Here is an 18,069-nt window from a genome sequence, read left to right on the forward strand (position 1 = left end):
AAAGGTAAGGTGGAGGTGCTGGAGAGATGGCTCAGCGGTTAAGAGCATTGACTGCTCTTCCAAAGGTCCTGAGTTCAATTCCCAGCATCCACATGGTGGCTCACAACCATCTGTAATGAGGTCTGGTGCCCTCTTCTGGCCTGCAGGCATACACGCAGACAGAATATTGTGTTCATAATAAATAAATATTTAAAAAAAAAAGGTAAGGTGGAGCTTGGCTGAGGAAGGTATCAACCTCTGGTCTCTACATGAGCATACACAAATAAATGCACTCAAAATAAAAAATATACTCTATGATTTTTTTTGAGACACAGTTTCTGTATAGCCCTAGCTGTCCTGAAACTCACTATGTAGATCAGACTGGCCTCAAACTCAAGAGATACACCTATGTTTGCATCTCTAATGCTAGGATTAGAGGGTTGTCCTACCATGCTTAGGTTACTCTAAGAATCTCAACTGTATGGCTATGGTCAAGCATGTGTAGTCAGGGACAGTAAATGATATAAACAGATTCATGTATTTGTCTTCCCTTTGTATTTCTGATAAGATTTATAAAATAAGGTTGAACAATATGTTTATGCTACACAGTGATTACCTGTCCCCACCCCATTTATTTCTTCTACTTATTTGTATATAATAGAAAATGTCTCTATAGATTTAGAGACAAAGCTATGTTCAGGTTCTAGTTCTATAATTAATAGTAACATCAACTAGAGCAAATCATGTAAACATTCTAAATCTTTCTCTAACAGAAACAGTAAAAGAAATGGTTAAGTGGCCGGGTGTGGTAGTGCACAACTTTAACCCCAGCACTCAGGAAGCAGAGGCAAGTGGATGTCTGTGAGTTTGAGGCCAGCCTGGTCTACATAGTGAGTTCTAGGACAGCCAGAGCTATGTAGAGAGACCCTATCTCAAAGATCAAAATAAACAAAAAAGGTGATATTTTTATAAACAGTGCTGAAATGATAATTTCAACTATAAAAATTTCTCTCTAATTGCCCCCTTCCAAAACTAAAACTCTACCACCAAAATCTTTCAGACCGAGGTGAACACTATCACAAAGAAGACCGACAGCATAAAAATTCATGAAGAAAATCATGGAGAAGAGTATTAATTCACCTGCTTATCACTCACTGTCCTTCTTACTTCAATGGGGACCTCGCTGCTACCTGGAGAGTCTTCTCTATTGAGGTCAAGGGGCTCAGGGGAACTTAACTGTGTCTCTGTAATTTAAAAAAAAAAAAAAGTAAATACCATTAATTCTAGTTAGTTTCTTGAAGCTTTACTGTGACATAATTTACACAGAACAGAACTGTGTAAAAGTTAAAAGGATGAATAGGAAAAGCAGAAAGTAAGGCAAAAAAAATCAGAATATGCATTCTATACAAAGATAATCCATTTTTAATATGTTCTTTAAGCAATTATCTATTATTTCAATAAATACTGATGGAATAAAAAGTCCCAGGCATTGTACTACCTACTACTAACACAGAGATATAGTGTAAATCAAGAACAGAAAACTATAGATACCTTCTGGGTCCAATCTGGCCAGCTGCCTCGGTTTGTAAATAAGGCCCGGTGGAATACAGTCATATTCATTCAGCTACATATTATCTATGGCTGCTTTTTCAGTGAAACAGATGAATAGCTTTAACAAAACATCTAACCTAAAGAACCTAAAATATTTACTAGTCTTTTTTTTTAATATTTATTTATTATGTTTACAATATTCTGTCTGTGTGTATGCCTGCAGGCCAGGAGAGGGCGCCAGACCCCATTACAGATGGTTGTGAGCCACCATGTGGTTGCTGGGAATTGAACTCAGGACCTTTGGAAGAGCAGGCAATGCTCTTAACCACTGAGCCATCTCTCCAGCCCCTATTTACTAGTCTTAAAAGAAGTTTGGGGAAAGTTTGGCCAGGGGTTGGGGGTAAATTAATAAAAATGTTTTTTTGAAGTTGGCTAACTAGAAATTCTAGACACCTGTCAATATAACAAAAGAATAACAAATTGTATTTCAAATGACAACAGATCTGGTAAAGAAATGTTGTAAACTCAATGTGTATGTCTCATTCAAACTTCATGATGAAATGGTAATCCTAATGATGATAAGAGGAAATGGGAGGCCTTTGGAAAGTAATTAGGTCATAAGAGTGGAAAAATAAAAAAAGATGGGATTAGTGTCCTTTTATCAGAACCCTACAGAGAGCTGTCATCTCTGTCTCCCATTTAAGAACATAGTAAAAGGATATATCTAGGAACCAGAAAGTGGGTTATCACTAAACACTGACCTTGGACGCTTTGATCTTGGACTCCCCAGTCTCCAGAACTCTGAGAAATAAATGTCTGCTGTTTATAAGCCAAAGTCTATGGTATTTCCTTTTATTTTTTAAATGTTTTAAATTTTATTTCCCTCTTTTATATTTGTCTGTATGTGAACCCGGGTCCTTTAGAAAAGCAGTCAGTGCCATTAACCTCTGAGCCATCTCTCTAGCCCCAATGTTTGCTTATAACAACCATAACTAAATAAAGAAATCTATCTCAGAAGGTAAGCCTTGTTAAGTTTTCGGTTGTTTGACACTATACCTCTGACACTTTCATGCTTCACAATACAATGAATAGTCAACACTGGGCAAATATGTAAATTCTAAACTATCTTCAGAACGATTAAAGAATTAAATACATTTATAGTATTAACTATATTTGAAAATTAGAAACTCTTTATCCAATTTGGTTGTAACAGGCTCACAATTCTTTAACTGCAAAATCTTCTGTGTTAAATTTCCCTGAAAGAGTTTATCACCAAATATACTGTTCAAAGATAAGAATCATTCCCATGGACGGCTGCAGCAATAAAAAGGATGAACAGATGAGTGATCTAACCATGAAAACACTTCAGAGAGCCTTGGTGCCTCAGAAACAAACACTGCTGGTGCCGTCCTGTGACAGTCAGCCTTGACTGCCAACCCGACTGACTGACTTAAGAAAGAAACCTAGAAGGTTAGTAAAGTACAGGTGGGTGTGTCCGTGACAGCAATTCCTGAGACAGATCCCGAGGGCTCTGGCCCAGTGAATGGAGTTATCACTTGGAGATTCACAATGATTGGCTTTTACTGGGAGACGGTAAAAGAGGTGAGGCCTAGCTGAAGAACACCGGCCACTGATAACTACATCCTGAGGGTGTTATCTTGCTCAAGTCTTCCTGTTATTTCTCTTTTTACTGGTTCTTATAGACCATGAGGTAAAGAAGCTTCTCTGCCACATACTCCTACCATGTTTATGCTCTGCTCAAGCACATGGAGATAAGCAACTACTGACTAAACCCCCTGAAACCATGAGTCAAAATTAATCTTGAGATTGGTTAAGAGCACTGGTGCTCTTCTAGAGAACCTGGATTTAACTCCCATGTGGCAGCTCACAACAATCTTTAACAACTGGTCCAGGGAATCCAGTGCCCTCTTCTGGCCTCCATAGAAACTGCATTCACATAAACACAGCTAAAGAGAGAATAAGCCCTTTCTAACTGAAGTTAGGTATAGTAGCTTTTACTATCATGATTTCCGACCATTAGCTTACAGTTAAACCCAACTGTTTGCTGACCTAAACAACTTCCATGTGGGTGCTGGGATTCAAACCAGGCTCTCTGGAAGAGTATGTCTCCAGCCCCTAGGACTTTCCAATTTTTTTTTTTTTTTTTTTTTATTTTTTGTTTTCTGGTTTTTTGAGACAGGATTTCTCTGTAGCTTTAGAGCCTGTCCTCGAACTAGCTCTTGTAGACCGGCAAGCCTCACACAGATCCACCTGCCTCAGCCTCCTGAGTGTCAGGATTAAAGGCCTGCGCCACCACCGCCCAGCTTTATTTTTAATTAGTATACAAAACAAAGGTTTTTATTATCACATCCCATATACCCCTCCTCAACTACTCGTGCCTTCCTTCCCCAGGTAGTCAGTCCTCTTTGCATTTTCATGCCATGTGTATTCTATTACCTTATTTTTCCTTAGGAAATCTTTTGCTTTTCCATGGTCCCCTTTTAAGCTTTTTGATCTATCCCATATCCCCTTACACATGTAAAAATTTAAATCTATTAGCTAAGACTTTGATGATCATTGTATTTGCAGGTTCTTTCTGAAATATGCCACAATGACATTATACGCCATCATCTCAAACAGAGTGACTTCCCAGAAGGATGGCAAAATTCATCAGTTCCACACAGAGAAAAGGATAAAGTTTTATTTTCACAAAGACAGCACCACATTCTTGAGTGCCCTTGCCAAAATCAGAGCACTTTAGTAATTGAGTCTCTTAGTAGTTATCATTAGGCAGTAATTCATATACATTTCAAATTTATTAAGAAACCACTTTCATTAAAAACTAACATTATGGCCAGGCAGTGGTGGCGAACGCCTTTAATCCCAGCACTCGGGAGGCAGAGGCAGGCGAATCCCTGTGAGTTCGAGGCCAGCCTGGTTTACAAGAGCTAGTTCTAGGACAGCTAGGACTGTTACACAGGAAACACTATCTTGAAAACAAACAAAAAAAGCCAACATTACTTACATTCTTAAAATAATAAAAACCTTTTTGACAGGCTTCCAAGTGTTTTAAAGTATTTATAGAATTTTTCCCTAGAGTATATGTTAACTAAGTTTTAGTCTTTGTGGAAAAAATTTGAAAGAAATTAAAATAAGACAACTGGGCTGGAGAGATGGCTCAGCGGTTAAGAGCATTGCCTGCTCTTTCAAAGGTCCTGAGTTCAATTCCCAGCAACCACATGGTGGCTCACAACCATCTGTAATGAGGTCTGATGCCCTCTTCTGGCCTGCAGACATACACACAGACAGTATATAACATAATAAAATAAATAAAGAAATAAAATAAGACAACTATAAATACTGACAGGCTGAATGTGTTCTAAAGGAAACCCAAATATGACTATGACTTTGAATAACATTTGTATACTACTTGCCTTCCGGTGAGTTTAAATATTAGTAGGTAGTTCCTTAACATCACATGAATAAGATTCCTGAGTAATACAATGGGCTCTACTTTTAGCAAAAGGAAGGAAGGGAAGGAGGGAGGAAGAAAAGAAGGAAGGAAGGAAGGAAGGAAGGAAGGAAGGAAGGAAGGAAGGAAGGAAGGAAGGAATGAATGACGGCTGGCTAACACATATTCTCTAGAAAGTAAAAGTGGTTCATTTAGCAAAATAATTATTCATATTATACAACGACTCATTAAAGAATTCTCTTAGACAGTGGCTATCTTAATTCATTTTAAATCATTTTATATATCTAAATCCATTCACATGAAACTCTGAATTAGTATGCCTTATGCCTAAGAAAAATATATAACTCCATCTTTATAAACTAAAGCATTTAACCAGATCTTATCTACGATTAACTGTGCCAGCCACAAAACTGCACAAAAATTCAGTTCCTGAACTCATAAAACCTCAAATAATAGCAATATCAAAACAAACTACTAGAGGGTTTTGCTTAACAATGAAAGTGACCTGAGAACAGTCTAATTTTGAGGATTGTTTAAATTTAAATCCCTTTGGCCCTGAATACACTGTTAAGTAAGGATTATTCTTGATATTTTGTTGCTTCTTCAGATCACATGGTAGGCAAGCAAGTAGACATAAGAGCCAGTTAATTTCAAAACCAAATTACTCCTCAGGCAGAAAATAAAGCTGATAATCAGAACCTGTGTCTACTAGAAAACAAGTATGCGAGCATGTGTGTGTATGTACACTAGCAATAAACACATACACACATAAATCACACATAACCCTCCTGAGAATAGTTTGAACAGTCAAAAAATTGAATAGGAATGAAAAGGCAGATAAGTAATATCAGAAATTCAGTAAAGTCATGGTGTACTTACCAGGACAAACAGTAATTTCTTCTGTAGAACTCTCTGGCATAAGGACTAAGTTTCTCTTATTGGCCAAAGCTGCAATGCTGAAAACAGAATCAAATGATAAGTAAACTCATAAAATAAAGCAGAGCACAGCCTACAAGCAAAGGTGGGCAATTTACAAAGCCACAAGTGAACTGATATATCCTGTACAATGCCACAAGCATTGGAATCTGCAGTGCCAAGTAGGCCAGAAATAGGGAAAATTACAACTTCGGTTCCAATGAAATCACTGAATGAAAAAAAAAAAAAAACTCCCTTTTGTAGTCTCCAAAAAGGAAGGATTAAAGGGTAAGAACTACCAGTGACTATCAGAGAAGACAAAAATTATACTACAGTATAAAAGTATCAAAGGTGTTTTGCAGTCCAGCGACCAGTTATAGCCTTCTGAAGGCAAGAGATATGAACTCAGAAAACATGGAGATTCTCCTGACAGCACAGTAGGTTTTCCTCACCTTACAGTTAAGGTTTCGTCTTTATCTCAAGATAGAGCTTTCTAAGCAACAAAAATAAAATAAAATCCCAAAGTGTCCTACAGCAAAAATCTGTCCACACAAGTTGAATATCTCCTCTGGGAAAAGCTTAATTATGAATGGCTTCCCTTATCCAACCTTCTGGTTTTTCCTGCCTGTTTGTTCATGGAGTATGATCTGTTCCTGATATCAGAACACATGGCTGAGAACTCTTAGCATCTGAAATAGTTCCCTCATGCTTCACAGAATTTTATGATTAGTTTGATCAAGTACGCAAGAAGACACTTGAAAACACAAATCCTCACATCAGCCAAAAGCCACAGAGAAAAGAGAATAGCCACCACTGAGACTCATGATAAATAACTAAATCATGACAGGAAACCACAAGTGATTTCTCTCTCTAAATAAAACATTTCAGAGCATTTGTTATAAAGCCAAGCCAGACACAGTTTACTCTGCATGTAACATTAGGGCTCTATTCAAAAAGTCCATCACAAGACAATTTGCTGACATTTATAAAATGGGCTAATCAATTTGAAGTCAAACCACATTGTATGTGATTTCAACTCTCTCCTGGTGACAAAACATATAATCATTTATTAAAACCTACATCTGCTCTGCATAGGCTCACAATAAAAAAGAGGTCTACAGGGAGCAGAGGACCAACTTCAGTTTAAAACATTTCCAAAAGTATTTTAAAAGCAGAAGAATACAACCACCTCCATATTCTTCAGCTTAGATATAAATACCTAGTACTACTCACCGAATGCTTAACAAAGACCACTACCTAAATTCTAGTAATGACAACTGGCCCTTAAATTCCATATGAGAGACAACAGTCATTCAATACAAGGATCAACTCTTGAGAAACCCCCAAAACTCAACTGTCAGACAAGGGGAAAAAGTGGCTGGAAAACTGACACAGTTAATATCCAGCTAGCCATTATCTATTATTAAAGAAAAAAGACTGGGAAAGTAACCCCGTTACCTAATCATCAAGAATAGGAGAAGTGGGGCTGGAGAGACCGCTCAGTGGTTAAAAGCACTGACTGCTCTTCTGCAGGACTTGGGTTCAACTAACAGCTAACAACTGCCTGTAACTCCAAGATCTGACACCTTGACATAGACAACAGTGCACATAAAAATAAATAAAATTTTTTGAGAATGTTGAAAAGGAAACTGTATGGACCTGAGAATTTGTAGCCAGCAAATTGACCATTTGCATGAAGCCACAGTGTAAGATTATTTCATAAAATAAAAAATAATAAACTAATGGGTGGGGGAGAGGCACAGCTGGGGCCTGGAGAGAAACCTGACTGATTTGAACAGGGGGTTTTTGTTTCTCCTCATGCTCTCAGGGACTTTTGGGAAAATGCAGACACGGTTTTAGGGAGAATCTCTAGAATCTTCTTTTTAGGGTTCAATTTAACTTCAGCATGTTTTGATTTAGTAAAGCAGAATGTTTCCTCCAGGGTCAACTTTTCCTTGTTAAAAAACATGGCAAGACATTCTGGTTGTAAATCATCAGAGTCAAATAATCAAGGCAGAATTTGTCTTGACATGATCTCTGTTTGGAATTCTTCATGACTTTGAGGACCAGCACTGGTTCACAAACATTGAAAGTAGCCTTCGTTCTGCATGTAGTTTGGGTATTTCTGAGGAAATGGAAGGATATCATAAAAGGAATTTTCCAAATCTAGTCCTATCCATCTCTGGGGAAGCTGTAATTTGAATTCTTACTGCAAGCCTTGACCATGCCCCCTCCAGAATTCAGCAGAGTCCACAGAGCCTCTCTTCTTCTCAGTTGACTGTTTCACATTGACTTCCTAGTCTTCTCTCCCAGAGTGATTTCTCCTACAGATGGAACCAGCTTTGCTTAGCCCTTCTCCTGGTCAACATTGATGCTCATTTTCCAAGTACTTGCTCTGTTTCCCAGATGAAATCTTTCCTTAGGCTGGCAGTCTCGGAGCCCCTGCACCAAGGCGTGCTGGGTGGGAAGTGACTGGAGTTTTTTGTTGTTGTTGTTGTTGTTGTTTGTTTGTTTTTTTAATGCATCAGGAAGTTTGGTCTGTGGTTTGCAGAGTTGGTGGTTGGCAGCTGCAGGATCTGAGTCTGGTTGTCCTTCCTGGGTTCTCTTGATTCTATAGTTTTGTTGGTATGACAGGGTTTTTGTTTATTTGTTGTTGTTGTGTGTGTGTGCTTTTCTATATTTATCAGTTTTTCTATAGAATACTCAAAACATGTATATACATGTAATTTTTATAAAAATAACCATTTAAAATCTTTTTTTGAAGATACAAGAAATGCATTTCTTATATTTTGTTGGCTTCAATTTTATAATGGGCATTACTGAACATTGTATGCAATAATTATGTAGTTAATTGTATTCTTATGTGTTAGAAACTCAACTTGGTTTTTCCATTTAGTGGTATGATGACTTCTCATGAATGCAAAGGATGCTATGGAGACAGTTTGTGTTCTCAGTGATCTCTATTGAATGTATTTTGTACTTGTTTATGTGTTTGTATTCTTGGTCAATACCAAACCCGTTATTGAAGGATTACTAGTAAATATCCAAGAATCCATATCAATTTATGAGTTTTATTTATGCCCAAAACACTGTAAGTTCTGTTAAACATTGTTCAGGTCCCTGGGTCTTTTTCTTATTAGCACATTTGAAAAAATTCTTTTATGTTTTAAATGTATTAAGGGCAATAGCCAATAAACATTTTTAATTAAAAACCAACAAAAAAAATAAACTAATTTCATTTTGTGCTAACGGAAACTCTGATATTTGTGCATATGTGTTTGTCACTTCATGAGTTTTTTAAAATAGCCATCAGTTTTAAAGAGTTTTAGTTTATGGCTGGTAGTGTTTTAATAAAGTTCCTTGATAGGAAAGTATTGTTACTGATTCAAAAATCATGTCTCTAACCAGCTTGAATTTACTGTGCTCTCAGAGCATGAGCTGGTCAAGCCCTTTTGAGTAAGCATGTATATATGTGTATTGTATGCGTGTGTTAGTGTCAGGAAGTAGGATCAATTAAAAACTGGGACATACACATGTTATCATACAGTTATAAAGACGAGTATGCTTGGGCCAAGAATCCCTTAATATTTGTTCTTGGGGAAGTAATTATACCACCAACTCCTTGGGGCAGTTTAAAGTCACTGCTTATATAGAAACAAAGAGTAATTAAAACTAACTCTAAAACTGTTAGAACAAACAAATAAATAAAAAATAAATAAATAAAATGTTTAAAAATGGAAGAAGTAATACAAATATATAGCTATAGTATCAGATAGATGAGAAACTAACCAGACACAATGGCAGAGATAGAGTGAGGGTGGTACAGAATCTGTGTGGCCTGAATAATACATAAGTTTAAGAAGTAAGATTTGGAAATGCATATAAGTATAAGCAAACCAAAAAGATGTCTCTGTGGAAGTCAGAATAAGAAAAAAAAACAGACTACGCCAAAGAGATAGAAGGGAAAGATTTGGAAATGTACAAAATAAGTAAAATAAAAAGTATTTATTACTTTGCAAGCAAGAACAAAGGCATACCAAGTCTACAGCAAGCTGAGTACAGCAGTTATAAAGTTCCTTGGCCCAGAAAAAAATTCAGAAGCCATTTCAAAAAGCAAAGCCAGAGGAAAGCAAGGTAGTTCTACTCCTAGGAAAAGCCCCAGTTCTTAGATTTCAAATCCAGTTTCAGATTTCAGTGAGACAGTGATTACTCCAGTAGACAGATCTATAGTAGAGACAAACCCCATTTTTGTTATACCATATGACTTGGAAGGCAGTGGCCAGGAACCATTTTGGGGAGGGGGATCTATTAAAAACTAAACTGAGGCTGAAGAGATGACTCAGTGGTTAAAAGCACTGGCTGTTCCTAAGGACCTGAGGTTTAATTCCTAACACTCACACAGCAGCTCACAATTGTCTATAACTCTAGTCTTGGGAATCTGATGTGTTCTTCTGGCATCTAAGGGTACCAGACACAAATATACATGCAGTTAAAACCCCCACATATACATATAAATAAAAACTTTAAAAAAAAGCAAAAACTGAACTACCCTGGGGGCCTGAGATCAAGGAACATCAACAGGATAAGGAACCTTAATTTGTCCTGCTATAAACCTTTAGTCAGAGAAGCCTCTAAAAGGCAGTTGAGGATAGCAGCAGGGCTAGACTCTGGCCAAAGGGAACAGGCAAGAGTCTGGTTTAGATTAGTTCATGTATAAGGAGTAACAACCCTATGCTCAGTACCCAGGAACAGATCTCATCAACAAGAACTATGATGGAGTTTAATAGCTCTGAGCTTTAGGTCAGTGAGCAGATCAAATTTTACAACTACCTACCTACATTCATTACTTTTAAGCCCAAGAATTCTGAAGTTCCTGGAGTGTGATACCCAAAAAGGCATCTCTCCAGCAGAATTATTACTACATAGGAGACCTTGAAAATATGAAGGCATGTCTTTCTGCCTGTACCAATCTCAGTGCTGTAGTATGATTTCCACACTCCCAATCTACTTGGGAGACATTCCTTAGATAAACAGCCATAAGAGGATACAATACAGGCAGACTAAGGAAGATGTGAAAATCTGCCCAGCCCACAGAATACAAAGCTAAATGTGACCCACAGACCCTGACATGCAAAGAAAGAAAATGATTGTGAAGAGAACTCCGACAGATCGCAATACAGACTCTGTAACAGCATAAACCGAAGGACAGACACATCAACAGGCCACAGTCAAATTGACCCTACTCCTGACTCTTATTATTCAAGGATCCAGAAAGAAGTTGCTACATCATCTTTTTTTCTTTCTTCTTATTTAGGTTCTGTTATTTGTGTTTGTGTGTGTGTTTTTCCCCTCCACGCTTAGGATTTTAAAATTTTGTGTGTGTGTGTGTGTGTGTACATATGCACAGGTATGGGGATAAGAGGACAGTTTTTGTTAGTCAGTATTCTCCTTCCACCACAAGGTCTGGTAATCAAACTCAGAACATCAGACTTGTACAGTGAGCGCCTCCACCCACTAAGCCCTATAATCCAGGATTTTGTTTTGTTTTGCTTTTTGAAATAGGGTCTCTCTATGTAGACCTAGATGTCTAAAAACCTATCTAGACCAGGCTGGACTCAAACTCACAAAGATCCTCTAGTCTCTACCTCCCTAGAAAAGGGTTGGGGCTTTTGGCTTTTTTTTTTTTTTTTTTGTATTAAAAATTCTTTAATGTTCTAATTTGCTATTTCTCTTCAAATATTTCTCTAATTTTTTATCCACTTTTTTTTTCCCATTTAGGAAAAAACTTTTTCCTAGTTTCTTAAGACAGGATCTCATTATGCAGGCTGGCCTGCTACTACCTGGGAAGAACTAGATTAAGAGATGCACCACCAGTGCACAACTTTATTCTTCACTTTTTTCCTTTTTTTGCTCCTCATCCTACATTTATGAAATTTTGCTTTTGAACTTTCTACTCAGTGATGCTTTCTTTCTTATTCTCCTGCTCTTGTCTCTCCACACCCCCCAAATTCCTCTATTCAATTTCTTATTTTTCCTTTCATCTATTTAATTTTGTTTTCCCCTCTCTCCTCCAGTCTCCATCTCATTCACTTGCTATTTCCACACTTACTTTAAAAAATGATTAACTTTATACCTCATTCTACAGCAGTATGGTATTTTCAACTATATCCTTGTTAGTGATTATATATTAGTGAACTACACGTGATGTATTTGTATTTCTCTATTTCATACAGTTTGATGTTACTACTGCTAATAACAGTGTTTCCTCCTGAGTGTACATGTTCAAGAGTAAGCTGCTCAGTAAGAAGATACGCTCCAAAATCCAGAAGAAAAACCAACAGATCCATGAATCAGAACAATGAAATGTAAGAAATAGAGAAAGTAAGGATGACACAACTCCTCGAAAAGACTATAATCCTCAACTATGGAAATTTACAGATGAAGCTCTCAAGTGTTCTGATAAAAATGGCATATGAACTAACATAACACAGAAACAAATCAGATTTAATCCAGGAATGGAAAGTCTGCTGCATGGGGGGAAAAAACGGAAAAGTCAATGAAAAAAAATCAATATGGATGAAAGAACAATAGAGAAGAGAAATTCAGAGATTTTTGAAAGGGGGAGAAGTAAGGAGAGGAGGCAAGGAGAGAAAGAAAAGAAAAAAGGAAGAGAGAGCAGGAGGAAGAGAGGGAAGGAAGGAAGGCATTGAAAAGCTTTGAGTAAAGAAATCAAACAGAGGTGCTGGAAAGACAGTTCAGTAGTTCAAGGCACTTCGTGCTCCTGCAGTGGACCTAGGTTGGGTTCCCAGCACCCACACAGCTTGCAACCATCATTTGAAACTCCAGTTCAGGGGATCCAATGCCTCTACCTACCTCTGTAGGTTCCTGCATACATGCAGTACACATACATATATCCAGGCACACACACATACAATAAGTAATTTTTTTTAAGTAAAGTGTGAAGCATCACCAGACTTGACTAAGCAAAAGAAAGAATATCAAGGATAGAGGACAAAGTGAAACAAATACTAGATTCAATTATTACTGAGGAAAAGAATAAATGAGCATTACCACAACATCTAAGGATTCTGTGATAGCAGAGCATGGTGGCACAAACCTTTGGTCCCAACAATAGGGAGACAGAGGCAGGTGGATCTCTTTGAGAACAAGACCAACCTGATTGATCTACATAGTAAGTTACAGGACAGCCAGGCTCATAGTGAAATGAGACCCTGTCTTGAAAAAAAAAAATCAAAAAAGAATCCATATGATAGACATATGATAGAAGATAGAACTTCTATGAATACTGAAAGCATAAGTTATTCAATGACAGCAGATCATTTTCCAAACCTACAGAAAGAAACAGACAGAGGCATGTTATGTCAAGAGGTCAAACATAAAACGTAGGAGCTGAGGAAATGGTTCAAACATTAAAGTGCTTGACACACACGTCTGAGAACCAGAGTTCAGATCCACAGAAACCCTCTTAAGTACTTGGTGGGTATGGCAGTGACTTGTAATTCCAATCTCATAAGGCAGAGATGGGGATTCCCAGAGCTTGCTAGCTATCAAGACAAGCCATACGGACAGGCTCTGGGTTGAACTAAGACATTCTGCCTCAATACAGTAAAAGAGTGATCAACCCACAAATGTGCATACCCACCCACATGCAAAAACATGAATACATACATATGAAAAGGAAAAAGAAAAAATACAAAGCAAAAAAACAGTATTAAAAGATGTAAAGGAAAAAACACGAACTCACCTACAAAGACAAAACATAAGTATATCAGTCTCTCATCGGCACTGCTCAATTTCAGAGGAAAGATGTAAACCTGAAGCACTGAAAGTAAGCAACTGCCACCTAAGAATGTTATATCCAGCAAATCTATCTTTTAAAACTGACCCCCCCCCCCAAAAAAAGTAGCATTTCAAGGCAAGGACAAACTAAGGCAGTTCATGGCCACCAAGCTGGCACAGCAGAAGATATGTAGATGAATACTATATACAAAGGAAGAAGAAAAGCCAGTCTTAAATACAAAGCACAGGAAAGAATAAATTTTAAGAAAGGAATAGCTAAACAAAGAAAATCTAGAAAGGAATCCATCATGTCCAACACTGTAAAACAGCAAATCCATGATACTAATAGAGAAGAAAGAACAAACAGCAATCCAACCAACCACAAGACAACCAACAAAATTACATGAATTAGTAAGTATCTCACTGTGGTGATACTTTGTTTATGATCTAACAAATAAAGCTTGCCTGAAAATCAGAGTGCAGAGTTAACCACACTAATTAGCCACAGAGGCCAGGCAGTGGTGGCACACTCCTTTAATCCCAGCACTCAGGAGACGGAGGCCAATATTAGTTCAAGGTCACCATAGGCTACACAAAATTGATCCAGTCTTAAAGAGAAACAGAGTTCACACAAAGGTGATCCTAGAACTTGGGATCCCACACCTTTAATACATTACGGAGATGATATGGTTGGGCGGAGAGTGGAATATAAGGTAGGAGGAGACAGGAGCTCATTGCAGCCTGAGGCAGTCAATTTGAGCAGCAGTCTGAGGAATCGGTTTGAAAACGCAGTCTGAGGACAGGATCACCCCGGATCACCCCTTTGGTTTGAACATTTGTATAGGCAAGAACTCTAGTTTCTCTGATCTACAGCTTTTACCTTAATAACTGATTTAACGTTTTTATTATTAAGACCAATTAGAATTCGTGCTACATCTCACTATAGTAACTTTAAATATAAATGGCCGTGATTCACCAATAAAGACACACAGAATGACTTGTTTCAACCTTCTGTTGTCTCCAATAAAAGCCAAAGATAGAAAATTCAAGCAAACAAAAACTAAAAGCAAGCTGGTACAGTTATTCTGGTATTTGATAAAGTAGACTTCAAACCAAAATTTTATGTCAAGGACATAAAACGTCACTACATATCAAAAGGGTCTTAGACTGGACAGATCTGTCAGACAGAAAATTAACATTTGAAAACTCCTCTACAACAAAAAGAAGCAAACTCACCCAGGAGGACTAGAGAGCAGGAAATAATCAAATTGAGAGCTGAAATCAACAAAATATAAACAAAGAAAACAATATAAAGAATCAATGAGCCAAAAATTTGGTTCTTCGAGAAAATTAAAAAAAAAAATCAACAAAATAGACAAACCTTTATCCAAACTAACTAAAGGGCAGAGAGAGAATATCCAAATTAACAAAATCAGAAAAAAAGGGGGGACATAACAACAGACATGGAGGAAATCCAGAGAATCATTAGGTCCTATTTAGAAAACCTGTACTCCACAAAATTGGAAAACCTAAAGGAAAATGGACAAATTTTCTGAATAAATATCACTTACCAAGATTAAATCAAGACCAGATAAGCAAATTAAATAGATCTATAACTGCTAAAGAAATAAACAGTCATCAAAAGTCTCCCAACCAAAAAAAGCCCAGGGCCAGATGGTTTCAGCTCAGAATTCTACAAGATTTTCAAAGAAGAATTAATACCAATACTCCTCAAATTGTTCCACATATTAGAAACAGAAGAAACATTGCCAAATTCTTTTTATGAGGCTACAATTACCCTGATACCCAAACCACAAAAAAACATTACTAAGAAAGAAAATTACAGACCAATCTCACTCATGAACATTGATGTAAAAATACTCAATAAAATACTGGCAAATTGAATCCAAGAATACATCAGAAAAAACATCCACCATAATCAAGTCAGTTTCATCCCAGAGATGCAGGGATGGTTCAACATATGAAAATCTATCAATGTAATCCACCATATAAACAAACTTAAAAAAAAAAAAACCCACATGATCATCTCATTAGATACTGAAAAAGCATTCAACAAAATACAACATCCCTTTATGATAAAGGTCTTAGAGCAGGGATACAAGAAACATACCTAAAAATAATAAAGGCAATATACCCCAAGCCAACAGTCAATATCAAACAAAATGGATAGAAACTCAAAGTGATCCTTTTGAAATCAGGAACAAGGCAGGTTGTCCATTCTCTCCCTATCTATTCAATATAGTTCCTGAGGTTCTGGATAGAGCAAAAGACAACAAAAATTGGGAAAAAAAAAAGTCAAACTCTCACTATTTGCTGATGATATGATAGCTTATATAAGCAACCCCAAAAATTCTACCAAGGAACTTCAACAACTCATAAACACCTTCAGTAATGTAGCAGGATACAAGATTAGTTAAAAAAAAAATCAGTAGCCCACCTTTACACAGATAATAAATGGGCTGAGAAAGAAATCAGAGAAACATCACCTTTCACAATAGCCACAAATAGCATAAAATATCTCAGAGTAGCTCTAACCAAACAAGTGGAAGACCTATATGCAAGAACTTTAAATCTTTGAAGAAAGAAACTGAAGAAGACACCAGAATATGGTAAGAACTCCCATGCACTTGGGTAGTTAGAATTAACATAGTAAAAATGGCAATCTTACCAAAAGCAATCTACAAATTTAATGCAATGCCCATCAAAAACCCAGCAAAATTCTTCACAGACTTCGAAAGAACAATACGCAATTTCATATGGAAAAGCAAAAAACCCAGGATAGTCAAAACAATCCTGTACAATAAAGGAACTTCTAGAGGCATCACAATTCCTGCCTTCAAACTCTACTACCAAGCTACAACACTGAAAACAGCCTGGTGTTGGCATAAAAATAGAAAGGAGGGCCGGGCGGTGGTGGCGCACGCCTTTAATCCCAGCACTCAGGAGGCAGAGGCAGGCGGATCTCTGTGAGTTCGAGACCAGCCTGGTCTACAGAGCNGGAGGCAGAGGCAGGCGGATCTCTGTGAGTTCGAGACCAGCCTGGTCTACAGAGCTAGTTCCAGGACAAGCTCCAAAACCACAGAGAAACCCTGTCTTGAAAAACCAAAAAAAAAAAAAAAAAAAAAAGAAAGAAAGGAAGACCAATGAAACCAAATCAAAGGCCCAGATATCAATCCACACACCTATGATCACCTGACTTTCAACAAAGAAGCAAAAAATATAAAATGGAATAAAACACATTCAACAAATGGTGCTGGCATTATTGGATATCAACATATATAAGAATGAAAAAAAAACATTATCTATCACCATGCACAAAACTCAAGTCCAAATGGATCAAAGACCTCAACATAAAGCAAACCAAAGAGAAAGCTGGAAGTACACTGGAACGCATTGGCACAGGAGACTACTTCCTAAATATAACCCCAGTAGCACAGACACTGAGAGAAACAATAAATAGAACCTTCTGAAACTGAGACGCTTCTATAAAGCAAAGGACATGGTCAATAAGACAAAATGGCAGCCTACAGAATGGGTAAAAATCTTTACCAACCCCACATCAGACAGAGGGCTGATCTCCAAAATATACAAAGAACTCAAGAAACTGGTCATCAAAAGAAAAAAATAATCCAGTAAAAAAAAAAAAAATGGATACAAACCTAAACAGAGAATTCTCAACAGAGGAATCTAAAATGGCTGAAAGACACTTAAGGAAATGCTCAACATTCTTAGCCATCTGAGAAATGCAAATCAAAACAACTCTGAGATTCCATCTTACACCTGTAAGAATGACCAAGATCAAAAACACTGATGGCAACTTATGCTGGAGAGGATGTGGGGTAAAGGGAACACTCCTGCATTGCTGGTGGGAGTGCAAACTGGTACAGCTCCTTTGGATATCAGTATGGCTATTTCTCAGAAAATTAGGAAATAACCTATGTCAAGATCCAGCAATACCACTTTTGGGTATATATCCAAAGGATACTCAACCGTGCCACAAGGACATGTGCTCAACTATGTTGATAGCAGCATTGTTCGTCATAGCGAGAACCTGGAAACAACCTAAATGCCCCTTGACCGAAGAATGGATAAGGAAAATGTGGTACATTTACACAATGGAGTACAACACAGCAGAAAAAAAAATAATGACATCGTCGTTAGTGGCGGCACACGCCTTTAATCCCAAGCAGAGGCAGGCGGGTCTCTGTGAGTTCGAGGCCAGCCTGGAAGATCCGGACAGGCTCTAAAACTACAGCAAAACCCTGTCTCAAAAAAAAAAAAAAAAAAAAAAAAAAAAAAAAAAAAAAAATAAAAAACAAGGGAAAAAAAAA

General features: G+C 37.4%; 1 protein-coding gene across 7 annotated transcripts in view; it reads right to left on the minus strand.

The window, feature by feature from the left end:
- Nucleotides 1-18,069, minus strand: part of Uimc1 (ubiquitin interaction motif containing 1) — an 81,095-nt gene that overhangs the window by 28,443 nt on the left and 34,583 nt on the right. For all 7 annotated transcript variants that reach the window (XM_050144483.1, XM_050144479.1, XM_050144482.1 and 4 more), the window contains 2 exons: nucleotides 5,882-5,958; nucleotides 1,120-1,223 (listed from right to left, as the gene is read on the minus strand). In XM_050144483.1, coding sequence (XP_050000440.1) covers nucleotides 1,120-1,223; nucleotides 5,882-5,958 — 181 coding nt within the window. The remainder of the gene's footprint in view (nucleotides 1-1,119; nucleotides 1,224-5,881; nucleotides 5,959-18,069) is intronic.

The sequence above is a fragment of the Alexandromys fortis genome, unplaced genomic scaffold (genome assembly GCF_014885135.2).
Source record: "Alexandromys fortis isolate MF-2015 unplaced genomic scaffold, M_Fortis_MF-2015_v1.1 scaffold_1, whole genome shotgun sequence".
Taxonomy (NCBI): domain Eukaryota; kingdom Metazoa; phylum Chordata; class Mammalia; order Rodentia; family Cricetidae; genus Alexandromys; species Alexandromys fortis.